General features: G+C 40.3%; 1 protein-coding gene across 3 annotated transcripts in view; it reads right to left on the reverse strand.

Moving 5' to 3' along the window:
* The window catches only part of TPK1 (thiamin pyrophosphokinase 1), a 348586-nt gene that overhangs the window by 260674 nt on the left and 68341 nt on the right, over nt 1–19571 (reverse strand). For 2 of the 3 annotated variants that reach the window (XM_038760339.1, XM_038760338.1), the window contains exon 3: nt 6658–6732. The exons of the other annotated variant lie outside the window; for it this stretch is intronic. In XM_038760339.1, the coding sequence (XP_038616267.1) occupies nt 6658–6732 (75 nt within the window). The remainder of the gene's footprint in view (nt 1–6657; nt 6733–19571) is intronic. 3 annotated transcript variants of the gene reach the window in all.

A 19571-nucleotide genomic window follows, 5' to 3' on the forward strand; every position in this document is an offset into this window, starting at 1 on the left:
AAACAGCAATGCAGAACATAACGGGTGAGACTATTACCATAAAAAAATGGAATTGCACCTCTCTGACCTCAAATTCACACGCTGTGGTGGGGTATTTTAAATCACTAAGTATGCGAAGTCACGTTGAGTTGGGATTGTAGGTACTGATACCTTGCGCAAATACTGAGAGTTAAGGCAATGGAAATACTGAACTTTCTGGACACAACTAATATTTCCAACTTTATATTAACTTGGTCCTTTTGCTGAGGATTTTTCTAAACCCTTAAATGATCCCATTTTGCAGGGCACATATCTTTCACGTCAGCCTTATTTACAGAGATTGCAGCTCGTACATAGCTTTGCTCAACAGACCTGAACGAAACATGCAAATTGCTCATTGGATCCTGACCACAATGTTCACCTGAAATGTGCTCGAAGTAGAGATTCCACGGGGTAACGAACACAGAAAATGACGAAACACTGTCAGCCCGGTCGTCTCATAAATACCGAGCGAGTCCTAACTATTGCACAACACAAAATTACTCCAAGACTAAGCTCCTTATTACCAGAAACATGGTGATAAAGCAGTTGAGGCCCTTATAAAAAGCTTGAAGTTGGCAGCTTAATTTAGCAAATTAAACATATTGAGATTCTCTTTTAAAAAGCAATCAGGACCTGAAATAAAATCACCATGCCCAGGCTTATGGAGAGGGATGGTTATATTAGTGTACCCCACTCTGTCCCAGGACAGAGATGAAGATCCCAAAAGTACTCAGGTCCAAATTGCTTCATTCTGGGTTTCATTTGCCAGTGGGATAACTATGTTGACTACTGTTGGCAACCGTGACAGCATCAGAATGAGAGGAGGCGTATGTATTGATTAGCTCCCTAGTATCAGTACTCGTCTGTCCGTCTACGTCAAGTCTGCCCAAGGCAGAGAGTTAAATGCATTGACCTTCTGCAGCCTCAGGACATCTCATGCTACTTGATCAATTAAGTTGGAGCCACTGTAGTCTTGGGGGCAAAATGTAGATCATTTGCTTCTTCAGATCAGTGCCTATCTTTTTGAGCAACAGCAGACAGCTAAGAAAAATTGCTAATGCAAATAATCTTAAAATTGGGGATTAAAGAGGTTTAATCCCAAACCCCTGGGTGACTTTCAAAGATACCCCAGTCTGCCAGGCTAAAAATCAGGAGAGAAATCTATCACAGTTTAGAAATTTTAAAAATATACGTGTGCTCATTATAGATGAAATAATTATAAGACCAGATATTACAAAGATGCCTTTGTTTCTTATTTCCTGGGAATCCTGAGAGCTATTTTCATAGCGAAGGAAAATATTACATTCTCCTAAAGGACCGACCAGTCAGACAAAATCTTGGTTGGATCTGTCCAACATTCTCACTAATCAATGTATCTATTTAAAACATCCTTAGCTTCTTGGGGTATTTTTCCCCAGTTACTGACTGTACCTAAGTTTAACTTGTTGAAATATCCCCTGGAAAACCTAGACACAATGGGAAAATTCATTAGGTTTTCACCCAGTCAAATCATCAAAAGGGAAATCCCTGAATAGACTCCTTCCCAAAACTGAACTAAAGGGTTTCAGTAATGTCCTTTCTTTTTTTCTCCTCTGCTCTTGATTGCTAGTAGGCTCTTCTTCTAAATACTTTAAAACACCTCTCTATAATTGGGAACTGAAGCTCAGCAAGCTTTAGCTGCTCTAAATGCTACAGCAGGGAATGTGTCTGTTATATTGTACTCTCCCAAGCACATAGTACAGTGCTCTGCACACAGTAAGCACTCACTAAAATGCAATTGACCGAATGACTAGTACACCAAACAGGGTTCTTAATTATTCATTTTTTCTTTCAAAATGGTTGCAATTCTATAAACAAACAATATCTCTTGGGGGAATTTTTATTGGCCTTAACTTTATTCCCTGCATTAACCTAATCTTATCAACAACCACCAGCCATAACCTGATAATAATAATAATGGTATTTGTAAGCGCTCACTATGTGTCACACACTGTTCTAAGCACTGAGGTAGATAAAAGGTAATCAGGTTGTCCCACGTGGGACTTTCAGTCTTAATCCTCATTTTACAGATGAGTTAACTGAGGCACAGATAAGGTAAGTGGCTTGCCCAGGGTCACACAGCAGACAAGTGGCGGAGCCAGGATTACAACCCGCGTCCTCTGACTCCCAAGTCCGAGCTCTTTCCACTAAACCATGCTGCTTCTGCTTCCCGGCCATCCTGCTTCCCTGATGCAAAGGAGAAACTGAGGAGAGCTTGTGGGGGAAATTCCAACCCAATAACACTAAAACTTTATTTAACCTATCCACCACAGTCAGTGGCAGGGAATTCCTCTCCCATAGGTGACGAGAGCAGGGCTAGGGTTAAAATAAATGCCTTTCCATATTACTTTAGGCATTGTATTTGGGAGAAGAAAACATGGCGAATTCTCCCAGTACTTTCCTTGATGGTGTTGCTTCAAAGTAGACTGCTCCAGTTGTGCTTCATGCTACCAGAATAAATTGTCCACTTCAATTGAAACGGTCCACCATGGGGAAGGAACCTTTACTTTTCAATAGCCAAACAATTCACGAGAAAGCAAAGCGCTATTGAAAATGAAAATGTCAGTACTGCAGGGCAGGCCATTTAGAAACAAGTCACCCTGATTCTGAGAACAGAAGAATGAGTGATTTGGCCTACTCTCGGGGTTTGGAGTGTCTCAAGTGGAAGAAAGAAAAACACAACCCAGGCTCACCACTGGACGAGGGGGTCGTTATTTTGACCCCCCGCCATGTTTTCAACTTTAATGTAATAGCCCTCATTCTGCTCGATCCTGTCTTTTTCTGTGCACCACAATGAAATCCCCCTCCCTCAACACCCAGCAGACCTAGCAATAGATCTGTTCTGACTCCCATAGTAAAAACAAAATAAACTCACTTCATTACGCCCAACATCAAGCACGTTGGGAAAATATCCACGCTTTGAATATATAGCACATACAGAGAATCACAGAATAAAACTGCTTAATGTACATTAGAAAGCAGTTTTGCTCTATGTTTGAAATCTTTGTGGGGGGAGGGCAGAGACTATGTCCATCATTGCTGATCTACTAGTGACTGAACACACTGTCGTAGGGGATGAAGCAATGGAGGTAAAGCAGGTAGAGAGCCTTAGTGCTATTTCAAAAGTCTGCCTTAGAGCAGGCAGGTTGCTGTGACATCTCAATCATGAATTTATGTACATTTCCCCATTTATTAACCATGGCGGCTCTAAATTAACCTAAGTTCTATCCTACCAGCCGGTTCTGAGTTGGGTACAAATTTGAAATACACACTAAATTTCCACTGAAAATGATGGACATAAAAAAGGAAAAAAGCATAAGCCATTGACTCAAGGTGAATGGCTGTGAGCCCATTGTTGGGTAGGGACTGTCTCTATACGTTGCCGACTTGTACTTCCCAAGCGCCTAGTACAGTGTTCTGCACACAGTAAGCGCTCAATAAATACGATTGAATGAATGAATGAATGATGGTTGAATCTCCCTCTAGACCGTAAGCTCGTTTTGGGCAGGGAACATGTCTGCTAATTTTGTTGAATTTTACTCTCCCAAGCCCTCAGTAGAGCACTTTGTATATAGTCAGTGCTCAATAAATACTACTGATCGACTGATTGATTCCATCACCCTAGATCCACACTATAAGAGTGAAGAGTGGGAAAAGAAACTGAGATGAGATGAAAGGATTTGGAAGCACACAAATGAGTTTATAATACTGTTAACTCTGACTTTACCTGTCTTTCGAGATGCTCAACCTACTCTGCAGTTGACCCTTATTCACTGACATCATCCGTCTCTCAACCAGTGGTATTTACTGAGTGCTAAATGTGTGCCGATGACTGTACTAAGTATACTTAGTTTCAGCTGGGAAAAGTGAGGAGGGAATTTACTTGCCACCAAGCACGTGAGTGATGGAGTAAGAACAGAAATTGCAACTAGAAACCTGGATTCTAGTCCCAACTCTGCCACTTGACTGCTGTGTGACCTTGGGTAAGTCACATCATTTATCTGTGTCTCAATTACCTCATCTGTAGAAAAAGACTGTGAGTCCCATGTGGTACAGGGAATGTGTCCAACCTGATTACCACATCTCTTCCCCAGTGCCAGGCACACGGTAAGTGCTTAACAAATACCATATGTAAAAACCACTGAATCATTGTCTAAAGTTATCTTTATTAGTTGAACCTTCAGCAAAACAAAACTTTTGTGGGGGCCCACATCAGGCAGATGCAGTGGCACCCCCAGAAGACCACTCCTCTTCCACCAGCAAACTGAAGGGACCGAGAAATTAATAGTTGCCATCAACTGGAACTTCATAATCTTGTGGGAACTATTTACTAGGAATCATTTCCACGGCGAAAGGCGCAACAACTTCCCTTCTAATAGCAAGGGGGGATTTCAATCAAATGCACCATGTGGGTATTACCTACTGATATTTAAATGAAAATGGGTAGAAAACGCAGATAGTTTCACATTCCTAGGTTTCATGTTGTTGCCAACTATTGGGAAGATAAAAGCACCTAGGGACTGGTAACCACGAGACAATTAAAAGTGAAATGGAAGGCATCAAAGGGAGAGAAAAAAGCCAGCACATAAAACTTCACAATTTCATCTTCTATGGGTGTTTGGCATTTAAATTGCATTTTATAGCTTGCAACTACTTGTTTGTTCACTTCCAATGGTGGACTAGGAAATACATCATTTCATGTCTATGTCTCTCCCCCTTAGCAAATAGAGGTATGCTGTAAATGTCTCAAATATAGACTATCAACTAGGCATGGGAGCCCTACACAATCCTTGGCTAACAACTCCGGTAACCTTCTACTCTCTCAGTAATGACCCTGCTTTCACCATGAGATTTCTTCATGGACTCTCACACTCAGTTGTAACCCCTATTTTGCAGATGAGGTAACTGAGGCAGAGAGAAGTGAAGTGATTTGACCAAGATCGCACAGCTGACAAGTGGCAGAACTGGGATTAGAACTCAGATACTTCCGACCCCCAGGTCTCTGTTCTAGCCACTAGGCCATGTTGCTTCTCTACTGTGGGACAGCAAGGCAGAAGCAAAAAAGAGGAAAGTTAATCTCCAGTATTGGACTTCCAATGGTGGTAGCTAACTTTTGCCACCACCCTTACTGCACTTTAAAAAAACCCCTAAAAGTTAAAATAAAAAACAAAGAGATCCAAGTAAAAGCATCAGCTAGGACTAATAACTGTTGACCTAAGGGTTAAAGAATATAAAATGTTGGAGACTGAGAAAAAAGCCCATCCATTCTGACACCTTATACCATCTAGCTCAGTGGAAAGAGCCCGGGCTTTGGAGTCAGAGGTCAGGGGTTCAAATCCCGGCTCCGCCAATTGTCAGCTGTGTGACTTTGGGCAAGTCACTTCACTTCTTTGGGCCTCAGTTCCCTCATCTGTAAAATGGGGATTAAGACTGTGAGACCCACGCGGGACAACCTGATCACCTTGCAACCCTCCAGCGCTTAGAACAGTGCTTTGCACATAGTAAGCGCTTAAAAAATACCATCATCATTATTATTATGTGTAGTGCGAATCTCTCAGGGTCACACCTGGAGAGTTTCCAGTGTCCTACCAGTCTCGATTATGGGAGGGAGAGTGAAGTAGAGACATATCCATTCCATTTCTAGCTTGGGCAATGGCTAGCGAGTGGAAGGCCGTCTGCTACAAGTCAAAACTCACCTGTGATGGGCCGCAACGGCACGGGAGAGAGTCGAGGATGGAGACTCAAGTTCACGGAATGGAAGGAGGCAATGGTAAATCACTTCCGTATTTTTTACCAAGAAAACTCTATGGATACACTACCAGAACAATTGCAGGTGGAGGTGAGGCATTCCGGGAGAGATGTGTCCATGGCACTGCTATGGGTCGAAGATGACTCGACAGCACAAGACAAATTCCAATTTAAGGTAGCCTACCTCTATTCAAGACTACTCCTTCTAGTTAGGAACATTGTGTGAATAATTAAAAATACGTTTGTGCATGACTAAAAAAAATCTAAATCTGGGAAAATATATAAAATGTGCCTCCCAACTCTGTTGTATTGTACTCTTCCATGCACTTAATGCAGTGCTTTGCACATACTAAACTCTCAATAAATACCACTGATTGATTGACTGACTAGGCCTCCTTGAGATGTTCTTCCACCCTTCTGCTTGGGACAGCTAGGGTCTTTGAGAGCTGACTCATGTAAGCACTCTAGAAACAAATCCATTTATTCGAATATTACAACTGCACTATTTCTAAGATCCAGTTCTGGAAAATTAGAAAAAGGATCTCATTTTGGCAGGATCATCATATTAGTTCCCAGTGATCCAATAAAATCCACCTAGACCAGATTTTTCCTTGATTAAAATGGGTCACCTTCTGTATGTCTTATAGCTGACCGTTCTCAGTAGGGAGCATCTGAATTTTTTTCCCCTATTCTAGCTATAGAGAGAAAAACATGAATACTAGTTAATTCTTTATTGGATATTTAGGGCACAACCAATCTGGAAAGGTCATCTGACATACAAGATTTGAGTCATTTTTACAGGAACTGTGGCCACTATCAAAGTAATTGAGATTGCAAATACATTATTACCTTTGCTCCACAAATGATGAAGATGATCTCTATCCAAAGGCTGGTTAAGAATCAAAAGGCAAAACCTCAGGTGACCTGCAGATGACAGAAAATTAAATTGAAATTTCATTTTTCCCCCTTATTATTTAATAACTGTGGTATTTGTTAAATGCCTGCTCTGTGCCAGGCACTAATAAGCGCTGGGTCGGCTACAAGCCAGTCAGGTTGGACACAGTCCCTGTCCCATGTGGGGCTCACAGTCTCAATCCCCATTTTACAGATGAGGCCCAGAGAAGTGAAGTGACTTGCCCAAGGTCACACAGCAGACAAGTGGTGGAGTCAGGACTAGAACCCATGACCTTCTGACTCTCAGGCCCGCGCTCTATTCACTACGCCATTTATTCTCTCTTTGGATACTCTTTTAACAATAGATCACAAACCCTAAAGCACTCACCACTAATTTCATTTTTCTCATTAAACAGATGTAGTAAATGGATAAAATGTGCCTCATTTGGCAATAATTTTCCTCACAAAGCCTGGCAATTTTGTAAATGCTCAATAAATACGACAATGAATGAATGAATATCAGGGTGAAAGAGAACCCCACTGTTCTTTCAAGTACTAAACTCTACTTCGTGGACATTAATCACTGTATTAAATCTGCTTAACATTAACTATAATAGGAAAAAAGAAAAGAGTGCGAGAAAGAAGATAACACGTGATTTCCTTTCAGTTTGATCAAAATGGAACACCACCTGATAATAAAGCTTGAAAAAAACATTAATTATTGCAACATTCCCACCTCAAATTTTTATCACATACTTCTGGGCTCACAATTCTCTGTAGAAATCTTTGGAAGACACCCAGGGATGCATAAATGAGAATTTGGCCAGTGGAAAAATAGGGGAACTGAATTCTAGCCCTTATGGTAATTGCATTATCTTTCTTTTTCATTACTTTGAGTTTAGATATTGCCTCATTCCTCAAAAACTTGAAAGAAAATTCTCTTAGTTCAACAGGTCTCTCCTGCTTTATAAAATTTAAGAAAAAAATGTCTCTAGATCTTCTCAAAATGCTAAATTAAAAACATTAAATGATAGTAAACCAGCCAGTAAACTAAACTAAAATGATAGTAAATGAAACTAAACTAGATCTAGAGCTCACGGGGAAATAAAAGTTCCAAAGATGTGCTTAAGCTGGTGCTAAATATCAGCAATTGCAGTAAGTCTAGTCGGAGATTAAGAAATATAACCAGCATCATTTTGTTCTTTACTAACCAACAGGCTCCTCAGGAAGGAGAAACAAGAACGTAGATGGCTTTCTTAGTTTTTCTTGACAGAAAAGCAAAGTGATGTCCTGAGAAATGTTCCCTTCCCTTATTCATTTTCCCTTCACAACTGAAGCGGGCTCATTCCCACTGGACCTGGTGACCCAAACCAGTTCATTTAACCCCACCGAGCGTAGTCGGGTGAGTCGGCCAAACAAACTGACATCGTGGAGAAATGCCATCAGGGTTCAGAGACTTCCAGCAATTGCCACCCGCTACTCAGACCGTTTACTGTATAAACCAAGCCCCTTGTCAGGAAAATGAATAAAGGCCTTGCAAACTGCAGATCCGATGCCGGACCTGTGCCGACAAATGGCATTACAAAGCGCTGGTCATCGCTCTAGATCTCTGAATAGCCAGAATCCTCTTCTCCCTTACTGTTCCTCCTACGTGCCTGGTGCTCCTTCACTTAGAACGGTGCTTGGTGCATAGTAAGCATTTAATAAATACCATAATTATTATAACACAATCCCTGAAGACACATTCTATATAAAAATTTTACAGTCCAAACACCGGGAGCCCAATTTGTGTTTCCCACTTCAACCACCTCAAATGTATGACTGAAAAGAGTGTCTAAGTGCTTTGGTTGTCTGGCCTTTGGGGTGGAATGCCTTCCGGCTGAATGATAGAGGGAAAATCAAAGAGAAAGAGGGTGGAGGAAAAAAGTAGAAAATGTAGAGGGCTTCTCATAGTCCACATCCTGGACACTGTAGGTAAACCTCAATTCTATGGGGGAAATAGCAGAAGAGGACAGGATTTCCTTGCCATGCCTCCAACAGACCCTCTCCTCCTAACATTTCCTGCTCTCGAAATAATACCACCATCAATCAAACACATTCATTGAGAGTTTACTGTGAGCAGAGCACTCTACTAAGCCCTTGGGAGGGTACAATATAACAGGGTTGGTAGACACATTCCCTGCCCACGATGAGCTTACATTTTCCCTGTCCCAGAATCCTGTAAACTTAATGTTGTCCTAGATTCTCAAAGCCTTTTGATCCTGACGTTTAATCCACTAACAGATCCTGCCAGAGCTCTCTTCATAATATCCCCAGAAAATGCTCCTTCCTCTTCCCCTCAAGCACTAATACCCTTCTAGACTGTGAGCCCGCTGTTGGGTAGGGACCGTCTCTATGTGTTGCCGACTTGTATTTCCCAAGTGTTTAGTACAGTGCTCTGCACACAGTAAGCACTCAATAAATACGACAATGAATAATACCCTGTTCCAAACTTCCATTTATTCCTTCATTCAACTGTATTTAAGTGCTTGCTGTGCCGAGCACTGTATGAAGTGCTTGGGAAACTACAACACTAAACAGTGACATTCCCTGCCCACAACGAGCTCAGAGTCTGCTAGACTATTACATCCTCTACAGTCTGTAAGGTCGCTGTGAGCGGGGAACACGTCTACAAACTCTTACATTGTACTCTCTCCGAAGTGCTTACTATAGTTCTCCGCACACAGTAAGCACTCAATAAACAGGATTGCATGAGTAATCACCCTCCTTGCATATCCCCGCCTCCAATCTAAAACTGCTCAGTGCTGCTCAGATCACCATCTTGGAATGCTGTTCCCTCCACATCGTCCCCCCCGCCACAAACACACACACCACCAACAAAAAAAGCAAACACACACAACTAACTCCCTTCTTCTTACATATCTGCTCTCCTCCCCAGCTACTTACTAGCTCACCCTCTTTGGTCCTTTCAAGGTAAACTAACTTGTTCATTCTAACCTCCTGCCTTCACTCCTGTACTAACACCGCTCTTTTGGCTTGGAACTCCCTCCTCCTCAAAACTGAAAAAACACAGTATTCCCCACATTTGCCCCACATTCAATGCCCTTCTAAAATCCCACCTTCTCCAACAAGTCTTTTCCGATTAGATCCCAGAACCTGAGATCACTCAAACCCACAGGCAATCTCCAGGAGCAAGTGCATGGAATTTGAACCCATCTGAGCAGACTCTGTACATTATTTACATATATATGTGTCACAAACATTCATTGCTCGATGTGTAAATATTTTATAGTTTCCCCCATTAAAGTCTAATCTCCTTGTAGGCAGGAAGCATATTACTTCAATCAATAAACGATATTTATTTAGAGCTTACTGGATGTACAGCACTGTATTACCTGCTTGGGAATGTGCAGTACAAAAGAGTAAGTATACACAATCCCCACACAAAAGGAGTTTACGGACTACAAGGGAAGACAGAAACTAAAGATAGAGATAGACCCTGCTGCTTCTTAATGTATTCTCGAATAATGTCTCTTGCATTCCCAAGCACTTGGTACAACACAGTGGGCATTAAATATCATTACTTTTTCAACAAACTGGGGGAGAGTTCTATTTGTATTTCTATTTCTTCCAAACACTCCCAGCTGTTATTTGTAGCTAGAGCCTCAGCCTTTCTTCCAAGTGATGCGTATAAGCAAGACAAAGTTGGAAGTCAAACTACAGAGCCTAAGATTGAGTGCATCCTTATTCTCTAAGTGATTCTTTAGTAAATTGATACTCCACACAGTACTTGCACTTTGCAAAAATAATGCCACCATTTCACCCAGAGCACTGAAATATTTAAGTACATTTGCTTAGAACACAATTGAGTTCTAATCTCAATTCAAGAGAACTACTCACTTAGTATTGACCATTCTGTAACAATTACATTGTTTGAACAACAACAAAAAAACCCTTCAAAAGCAACAAGAGTGGATTGAAACAAGACTTGAAATAAAATTCCTTACTAGCCAACTACTTTACTGTATGGAAAAAATCGACCATGTAAACCCAATTAGACTTCTGCTAACTCATGCTTTTTATTGAAATCCTTTAGACGAATTCTGCCTCTGTTGATAGAAAATTTTATAAATTGAGAAGCAGTGTGGTCTAGTGGGTAGAGCACAGGCCTGGGTCTCAGAAGAAACTGGGTTTTCATCCAGGCTCCACCATATGTCTGCTGTGTGACCTTGGGCAAGTCACTTAACATTCATTCATTCAATCGTATTTATTGAGCACTTACTGTGTGCGGAGCACTGTACTAAGCGCTTGGGAAGTACAAGTCGGCAACACATACAGATGGTCCCTACCCTGCTGATGAGAGACGGTCCCTACCCAACAACGGGCTCACGGTCTAGATGATGAATATTCTAAACATAAAAATGACCAAAAAAACACCGGCGGACAAGATGCATTGAGTTTCCGATTAGAGCAAATGGCTTCCCACAAAATGTGCCTATTTACTGTTGCTTTGTAGTCTCCCAAGCGCTTAGTACAGTGCTCTGCACACAGTAAGTGCTCAATAAATATGACAATGAATGACGTATTGCTTTTCTTAGCTACCTGCCCACTCTAATCCTACTCTTCCCCATCATTCAGCCCCAGTCGCTCACACCTGTTAAGGGACTAAATGGGGCTATAAAGTCCAGGAAGAGTTATTTCAGTAAGTTATTTTAACTTGGTACTGAGTTGCAATTGACAGTGAGAGTCTAGCTGTTTGGGAGATATTATAAAGGCTCCAATTCATTCCTCAAACCAGGAGCCTTAGTCACAGCAATAAGCTGCTATGGACTCTCATTTTAGTTTCAGGAGAGGTGCTAAAAGAAAGTGTAAAAGCTTGCATATCCTCTCTCCTTGAACCAGATCTAACTTCAATAAAGAGATGAGGTATTCACTTTTCACTTAGCCCCAAACTAAAGGTAAAAACGTGGAAGAGTGGAATTCAGCACAATGAAGCTACTTTCTTTTTTTTAAATAAAAATTATCATTGTGGTATTTGTTAAATGTTTACTACGTGCCAGGCACCGGACTAAGCGCTAGGGTAGGTACAAGATGATTGGGTCGAACACTGCCCCATTTGGGACAGGGGCTGTGGCTTACATCGATCCCAGCATTTAGTACAGTGCCTAGCACATAGTAAGAACTTAAATACCATCATTATTATTATTATTATCACTCCTCCTTTGTGCATCACCCTTGCACAAGGATTTGTACACTTTATTCACCCCACCATCAGCCCCAAAGCAGTTACATATACATCCTTAATTTATTTTAATGTCTGTCTCCCCCCTCTATAACGTAAGCTTGTTGTGGGCCGAGAACAGGTCTAGTAAATCTGTTATATCGTACTCTCCCAAACACTCAGTACAGTGCTATCCAAACAGTAAGTGCTCAGTAAAGATGATTGACTGAATGATTTCAAATTATTTTATCATGATAAGTTATTTGACCTTCATGAAGACTGCCATTTTCTGAACCTTGGGTGAGTGTCAAAGAAATTATGCCACCACCTACTTACTGAAATTTGTTCATCAAACTTAGGTGATCATTCCTCATAAATGATGGGAATGTGAATCTTGTTCCTCGAAATTTAATGGCAGAAATTTATGATTTTGAAAATAGGCTTTATTCTGAAGCATGCTGCAGTCCTAGATTCGCTCACACAATTTTACTTGAGTTTAATGATACGAACGAAAGCAGGGCAGGCTTTCCAGGTTGTCTTCTGAAAGCAAAAAGATCACTTGTCATTTTCAATAGCCTCTTCTACATAGTAATATTCTTTCTATCCCCAAGATTGAATATGCATACTGTTGACATGTTTACTATTTCTATAAACCACAGTATCCTTAAACATCTCAGAAATGCAACTACTCTGATATTTATCTTCGGTTGATTCAATATTTGCAGCCCGCTCCACAGTATCTGTAAAAATTTATAGAGAAAAGACTAGAGACATTAGTGAGAGATGTCATTCAGTTGCCTTCCCATCAACTCCTACAAACGATGGCTGGAAAAGAGCTTTATCATCATCTCAACACAGAAATATCTATTTCTACTGTAGCAAAAGCACAGTATACCAGTTCAGCTGTTTAGCACATTCAATAAAGGCATTGATGCTTACTCCACTTTCTTAGGCTGAAGCAAAAAGACAAAGTTCTGTACTTTTGCTCCTAAAGGACACAATTTGGAATTGGTCTTGGGTTACAGAGGCAAGCCAATGTTCCAAGCACTGCTTAGTCAAACAAAAGCCAATGTGAAAATAGGGTGGTAACTGAACAAACCTAGAAAAATTTCCATCCAAGATAGCCAAGCACAATTGTATTCACTTGAAATGTTTTATTAATTAGGTTTTATCTCTTTGGTTCCAAATGAATTTTGACACCCTGTTTTCTCCTCTAAGTTTGTTTCCATGTTTATTAATTGTTTTTGGTGGAAATGTGATTAATTCATAGATCTTCCCGTGATAACCAACAAATAATTGTTACGAGAAGCAGCGTGGCCTAATGGAAAGAGTGTGGGCCTGGGATGTAAGTCAGAGGACCCGGGTTCTAACCCTGACTCTGCCACTTAGCTGCTGTGTGACCTTGAGCAAGTCACTTAACTTCTGTGCCTCAGTTGCCTCATCTGCAAAATGCAGGTTCAATACCAGTTCACCCACCTACTTAGACTGTGAGCTCTATGTATCTTGTATCTATCCCAGTATTTAATGCATTACTGGGATATAGTAGGTGCATATCAAATACCACAATTATTATTATCTTTTTGATTGCTGCCCCAAATCAGTGATTTTGGCTAAAAGTGAGTTAATAGGCGAACTAGTAGAAGGACATCATACTCCAACCCAATTACTCACCCTGAACCAAGGGCAATGAGAGGCGGACAGAGGCAAGGCATTAGAGTGGAGGAGAGAGGAAGGGAGTTAAGGGAAAGTTAGTCATAGCTTTTCCAGAAATGATTGAAATATTATGGACCAAGACCCTCAATCTCGGACTTTCTGAATATGGCAGTACGTTTGGGTCTGAGAATGCTGACCGAAAACCAACTGTTCAAGCAATTTCAGCCTCCCACCTTTCCCCAACCAGGGACAATCTGGCCCACGCTGGAGAGTCTGCACAGTTTGGCACACAATCTTTACAAGGCTGGATGCCAGAGTTTTGAGACGTTCCCTCGGGTGAAATCAGGAGGCAGAGAAGCCTGGGCGCAGTGTTGCAAGAGCTGATAATAACAATAATGATGATAATTGTGGTATTTGTTAAGTGTTTGCTATGTGCCAGGCACTGCACATAGTCTGTTAAACACTGGTGTGGGGTACAAGCAAATCAGGTTGGATGCAGTCCCTGTTCGGCATGGGGCTCACAGTCTTACTCCCCATTTTACAGATGAGGTAACTGTGGCCCAGAAAAGTGAAGTGACTTGCCCAAGGCAAGAGGTAGAGCCGGGATTAGAACCCATGATCTTCTGATTCCTAGGCTGGTGCTCTATCCACTACTCCATGCCGTATGCTTGTTGTGGGCAGCGAATGTCTCTACCAATTCTGGTAGCGTTGCCAACCATGGTGGAAACACTAGGTGACAGACTGGGGAAGGAAGATAAGCACATATTTGGAGATGTCCTGGGGGAAGAGAAAATGCAAGATTGCAGAGGGGATAAGAAGTTATGTACATATCTGTACATAACAGTCCCCCTCAAGACTGTCAGTTCCTTTGTAGGCAGGGAACATGTCTACCAATTCTTGTTATATTGTGCTCTCCCAAGTACTTAGAACAGTGCTCTGCACATCATAAACACTCAACAAATATAACAACAATTATGGTACTCGCTATGTGCTTACTATGTGCCAAGCACTGTTCTTTGTAAAAACACATTAATCAGGTTGGACATAGTCCCTGTCCCACATGGGGTAACCCCACTTAATCCCTATTTTACAGATGAGGTAACAGGCCCAGAGACTTGCCCAAGGTCACACAGCAGACATGTGGTGGAGAGAGCAGCCTCGTTGAGGGGGAAGGAGGGAAAAGAGGAGGAAGGTCAGCAAAGTGCTGGGCCTGTGAGTTGTCCCAAATAGCCCTTTCAGTTGGCAAATCTGACAGCCCCCACATCACTGACTTGTTTTCCATTGTTATAATATAGTAGTGTTGTTGGTATTTGGAGGGGCCTAATAAGGAAAGAGAGAGAGAAAAAAACAACACACAATCACTTAGCCACACAACTATTGCAGAGTTAAAGTGAATAACAGTTACTGCAATAACATCTAGAAATTTCAACTCAGGTCCATTTATAATAACTTGGGAAGAATCTTAGACAAGAGTGCAATTACAGTTTCACTGATGACAGATGAAGGAATTACTGTGTTTTGGCAACAGTCTTGGAAACAGTTTACTACTAAAATGATCTGGATTTGCTTAGCACTTGAAACCAGAGTTCGAGTGTGGATTCACAAGCCTCTCCCGGTTGAAGAAAATATCGTATTTTTCTGGCGTGACTGCTCTACTTCTTCGCATAATTTTTGCGATCCAAAACAGGGGAGGGGCCATTTTGTAGGGAATTCAGTCTAGCAATTGGGGGAGTAAGACCCCTCCCCAGAAAAAGTTATCAGTTGTCCACCAATCCACAAACCACAGCAGACGATGGACCCATCTGACTTTAGCCCAAGGCTAGCGCTACTTAAAATGCATTTGAGCGCTTAGTACAGTGCTCTGCACACAGTAAGCGCTCAATAAATACGATTGATTGATTGATTGATTTGAAGTACTTACTAATATCACGTTCCTCCAATAAGAGAGCCATTACTGATTGGAGAAAACCAAACCACTTTTTAGAAATACATGTAACTTAAAAATAATATAAAGTGGGATTGATCATAGTGGGCTGAGAGAATTCATTGAGCAGAAGTGAAGAAAAATTATTCTTAAATATTCTAATCTGCCTGCACCGTGCCTGCCACAGAGCTTAGTACAGTTCTTGGCTAATAACAAGGACTTAAATATCACAATTAATAGTATTATCCTGAGTAGCACCTGAGTGTGGTTGTCATGTTTAGCCTAACTCATTCATTCAATCGTATTTATTGAACGCTTACTGTGTACTAACAAGACAGTACTTGTCAATCGTATCTGACAATTATCCCCTGCTTCAAAGCGTTACTGAAGGCACATCTCCAAGAGGCTTTCCCTAGCCAAGCTTTCTTTTTCTTTTCTTCAACTCCCTTCTGCGTCACCCAGACTTGCTCCCTTTATTCATCCCCCCTCCCATCCCCGCCATATTTATTTACGTCTCTGAAATTAATTTTTTTATATTAATTGTTGTCTCCCCCTCTAGACGGTAAGCTCGCTGTGGGCAGGGAATGTGTCTGTTATATTCTTATACTCTCGCAAGCGCTTTGTACAGTGCTCTGCACACAGTAAGTGCTCAATAAATATGATTGACTGATTGATTAAAAGCAAACAGACTCTCAACCTATTCCACTGTTCTGACAAAATTGAGCTCAAGGCTTGATGGAATAGAGATCCCCAATATACTTCCTATAACATACAAGTGCTACAGCTTACAGAGAAACAAAATATACCAGCCCTCAGTCGGATTCAACTGGCCTTGACATAAATCCACTGTTTCTTCTGTGTTGATAGTGTGGGTTTTCCATGAAAAAAAAAAAAAAAAACTTTCAATAAGCGCTCAGTAAGTGATTGATTTATTATTAAAGTTTACAAAAAGAAGTTTATTAAATGGGTACAGTACCAATGAACTGGGGATTTGAAAAAGAAAATTGTATTTAATGGAAAATAAATGGCATTTGATATTTAACAGTCTCACGGGCACATAGCAACTGTCATTTTTTAATTTTTTTTTTGTAATAACCCCAAATGCTGGTAGTGAAGAAGGGAGCCATTTTTAATGAAATGGGTGCTATTGCAGCCTGCCTAACTCTTCCAAGACTGCCAACTGAACTAATGGAAACTGAAAATACATATGCCTCCAGGCAAAATAATAAACACAATAAAAATCAATGAAGTACAGAGAAGCTCTAGCACTTTAAACATCTTTGTTGTTCTTCATGCTTCAGTGAAACCAAGTTCCTCTGGTTATAAATTCTTCATCTTGCACTTAAGCCCAGAGACATGAATTACTTTTTGCCAGTTGTTATGACAGACTTCATATTAACTTAACAAAATCAGTTAGACATAGGAAGCAGTTAAATGTTTCATTACAGTAAGCAAGAGGCATATGCTAACACCCCCCTAATTGACAGGGGGACATCACAGTGAAGAAGGGATTGGACTGATAGTCATTAATCCTACCCTGTGGAATGATTTTATTTTAATACTAATAAATATCATGCCATTTTCTACAGCTGTAATATCAGTAAACTGCATAAACGTTCTTAAGAAGTTTGGAACAAAGTGTAGAGTTAATTACATATAGACTCCATTTTCCTAAGAGGATGTAGTTCAATAGTTTTTAATGCACTTCCAGCGCTGAATAAATTGCAATGACAAACAAATTACTACAAGCTTTTTTTTTTCTTTCCAGAAAAGGCCCTTTCTTAAGTTGGCATTTTATTACAATGCACTAAAGAACCAACAAGGATACTCAGCTCAACAGGCTCTGAGCATCAAACTTTTTTCTTTTGTAAGGTATTTGTTAAGTGCCCGGCACTGTACTAAGCCCTAGGGTAAATACAATCTAATCATTTGGAAACAGTCCAGTTCCCAAGTGGGGCTCCCAGTCTTAATCCTCATTTTACAGATGAGGTAACTGAGGCATAGAGAAGTAAGGTGACTTGCCCAAGGTCACACAGCAGACTATCAATGGTATTTATTGAGTGCTTACTATGTGCGGAGCACTGTACTAAGCGCTTGGAGAGTACAATACAACAGAATTAGCAGACATGTTCCCTGCCCATTACAAGTTTACAGAAAAATGGTGGAGTTTTCTTTAGAAGCACGGTCCTTATGACTCCCGGGCCATTATTAGATTTATCCACTAGGCCATGATGCTTCTCTGTTTCTCTGAGAGTGATTTGGGAGCATTGCTTTTCATCAATCGTATTTATTGAGCGCTTACTGTGTGCAGAGCACTGTACTAAGCATCCCTAAGGAAATATACAGATGTTTATGAACCATTTTGCAGATTTGGCACAGTGCTATGGACCGATGGTAAATTTGAAGAAAACAGAAGTGTTGTACCAACCTCCACCTGCGAAACCAGAAGTGTTCAAACCCAAGATTTTCATTGATGGCACGGAACGTAAACCCAGTTCTGCCCCTTAGACTGTACACTATCCAACAATGCATAGACAGACGAGAACAATCTAAGAGTGACTGATTTCAGGAGTTGCAAGAAAGTTTGGCTATTTCTTCATCTTCTTTAAAAGTCAAATCCTAGAACTTCACCCCAATGGTACCACATCGAGACGCTTTGGAGAATGTCTCTTGTTGCACACACACACGCACACACACACACACACACACATACATATATATATATATATATTTTAATTAGCCCTGGACTTTCCTTCATAAATCATTCCCCAAACAAAAAATTACAGTACTGACATGATCAGTTTTTAGTTGTAAGTAAACAGTAGTAGGCTGAACAGGTAAAAAAAAAAAAAAAAAGGTAGATAGAGTAATTGAGTACACTTTAAGAACATGAGCAGTTTGTTCTTCCTGATAAACCACATCGGGACACTTTGGAGGATGTCTCTTGTTGCACATATATATATATATACATAATATATATATATATATATTTTTTTAATTAATCCTGGACTTTCCTTCATAAATCATTCTCCAAACAAAAAATTACAGTACTGTCATGATCAGTTTCTAGTTGTAAGCAAACAATAGTAGGCTGAACAGGTAAAAAAAAGGGTAGATAGAGTAATTGAGTACACTTTAAGAACATGAGCAGTTTGTTCTTCCTGATAAACCACATCGAGACACTTTGGAGGATGTCTCTTGTTGCACACACACATATATATATATATATTTTTTTTTTAATTAGTCCTGGACTTTCCTTCATAAATCATTCTCCAAACAAAAAATTACAGTACTGACATGATCAGTTTCTAGTTGTAAGCAAACAGTAGTAGGCTGAACAGGTAAAAAAAGGGTAGATAGAGTAATTGAGTACACTTTAGGAACATGAGCAGTTTGTTCTTCCTGATAAATTAGACAGCTGCTCTGAATTACATTTCATGCTGTTTTCACACAACAGCTAATTTCCTGGGGCTAGTACCAAAGCTACTTGGAGCTATACACAATTAACTTCATCACCTTTTCTTTAGCCTTTCGGAAAGGCATCAATTTTATTTGCTGACACTTAGTTCCCAGCATATCTACAACTTTACTCTTCCCAAAATGCTACAGACAAAAAGGACGTATTTGTAGTTGAGGAAAATGCATTCGCTTGGTAATGTTTACTCTGAAATGAATAGGCGATAATAAAGAATCCCAAAACTCTGCTCTTGTAATATGTTAGAGTCACTTCATTGCAAGCTTTATTAAACTAATGGGGTTTTCACTTTCCACATTATTTTACAGTTCATAAAATATTTTTTCTATATTAAAAAAATATTATTGGCTTTAGTGTCAGCATTTTTGATTGCTGTATCCAATTTACATTTTTTACTTCAAACCACTTCCAATCAACATTATGCAAATGATGCCATAACTGAATGCAACATAAAACTGCAATTCTTTCTAATGTAAATTTGGAAAAACCCTTAGTTATAAAGAGCATTTGTCAAGACAGATTACTCCATTATAATTTAATCCAATGACAAATAATGGAAATATTTTGAAAATGATTCCTCAAACTGTGAATGCTAG

This window comes from Tachyglossus aculeatus, chromosome 18 (genome assembly GCF_015852505.1).
Source record: "Tachyglossus aculeatus isolate mTacAcu1 chromosome 18, mTacAcu1.pri, whole genome shotgun sequence".
NCBI lineage: Eukaryota > Metazoa > Chordata > Mammalia > Monotremata > Tachyglossidae > Tachyglossus > Tachyglossus aculeatus.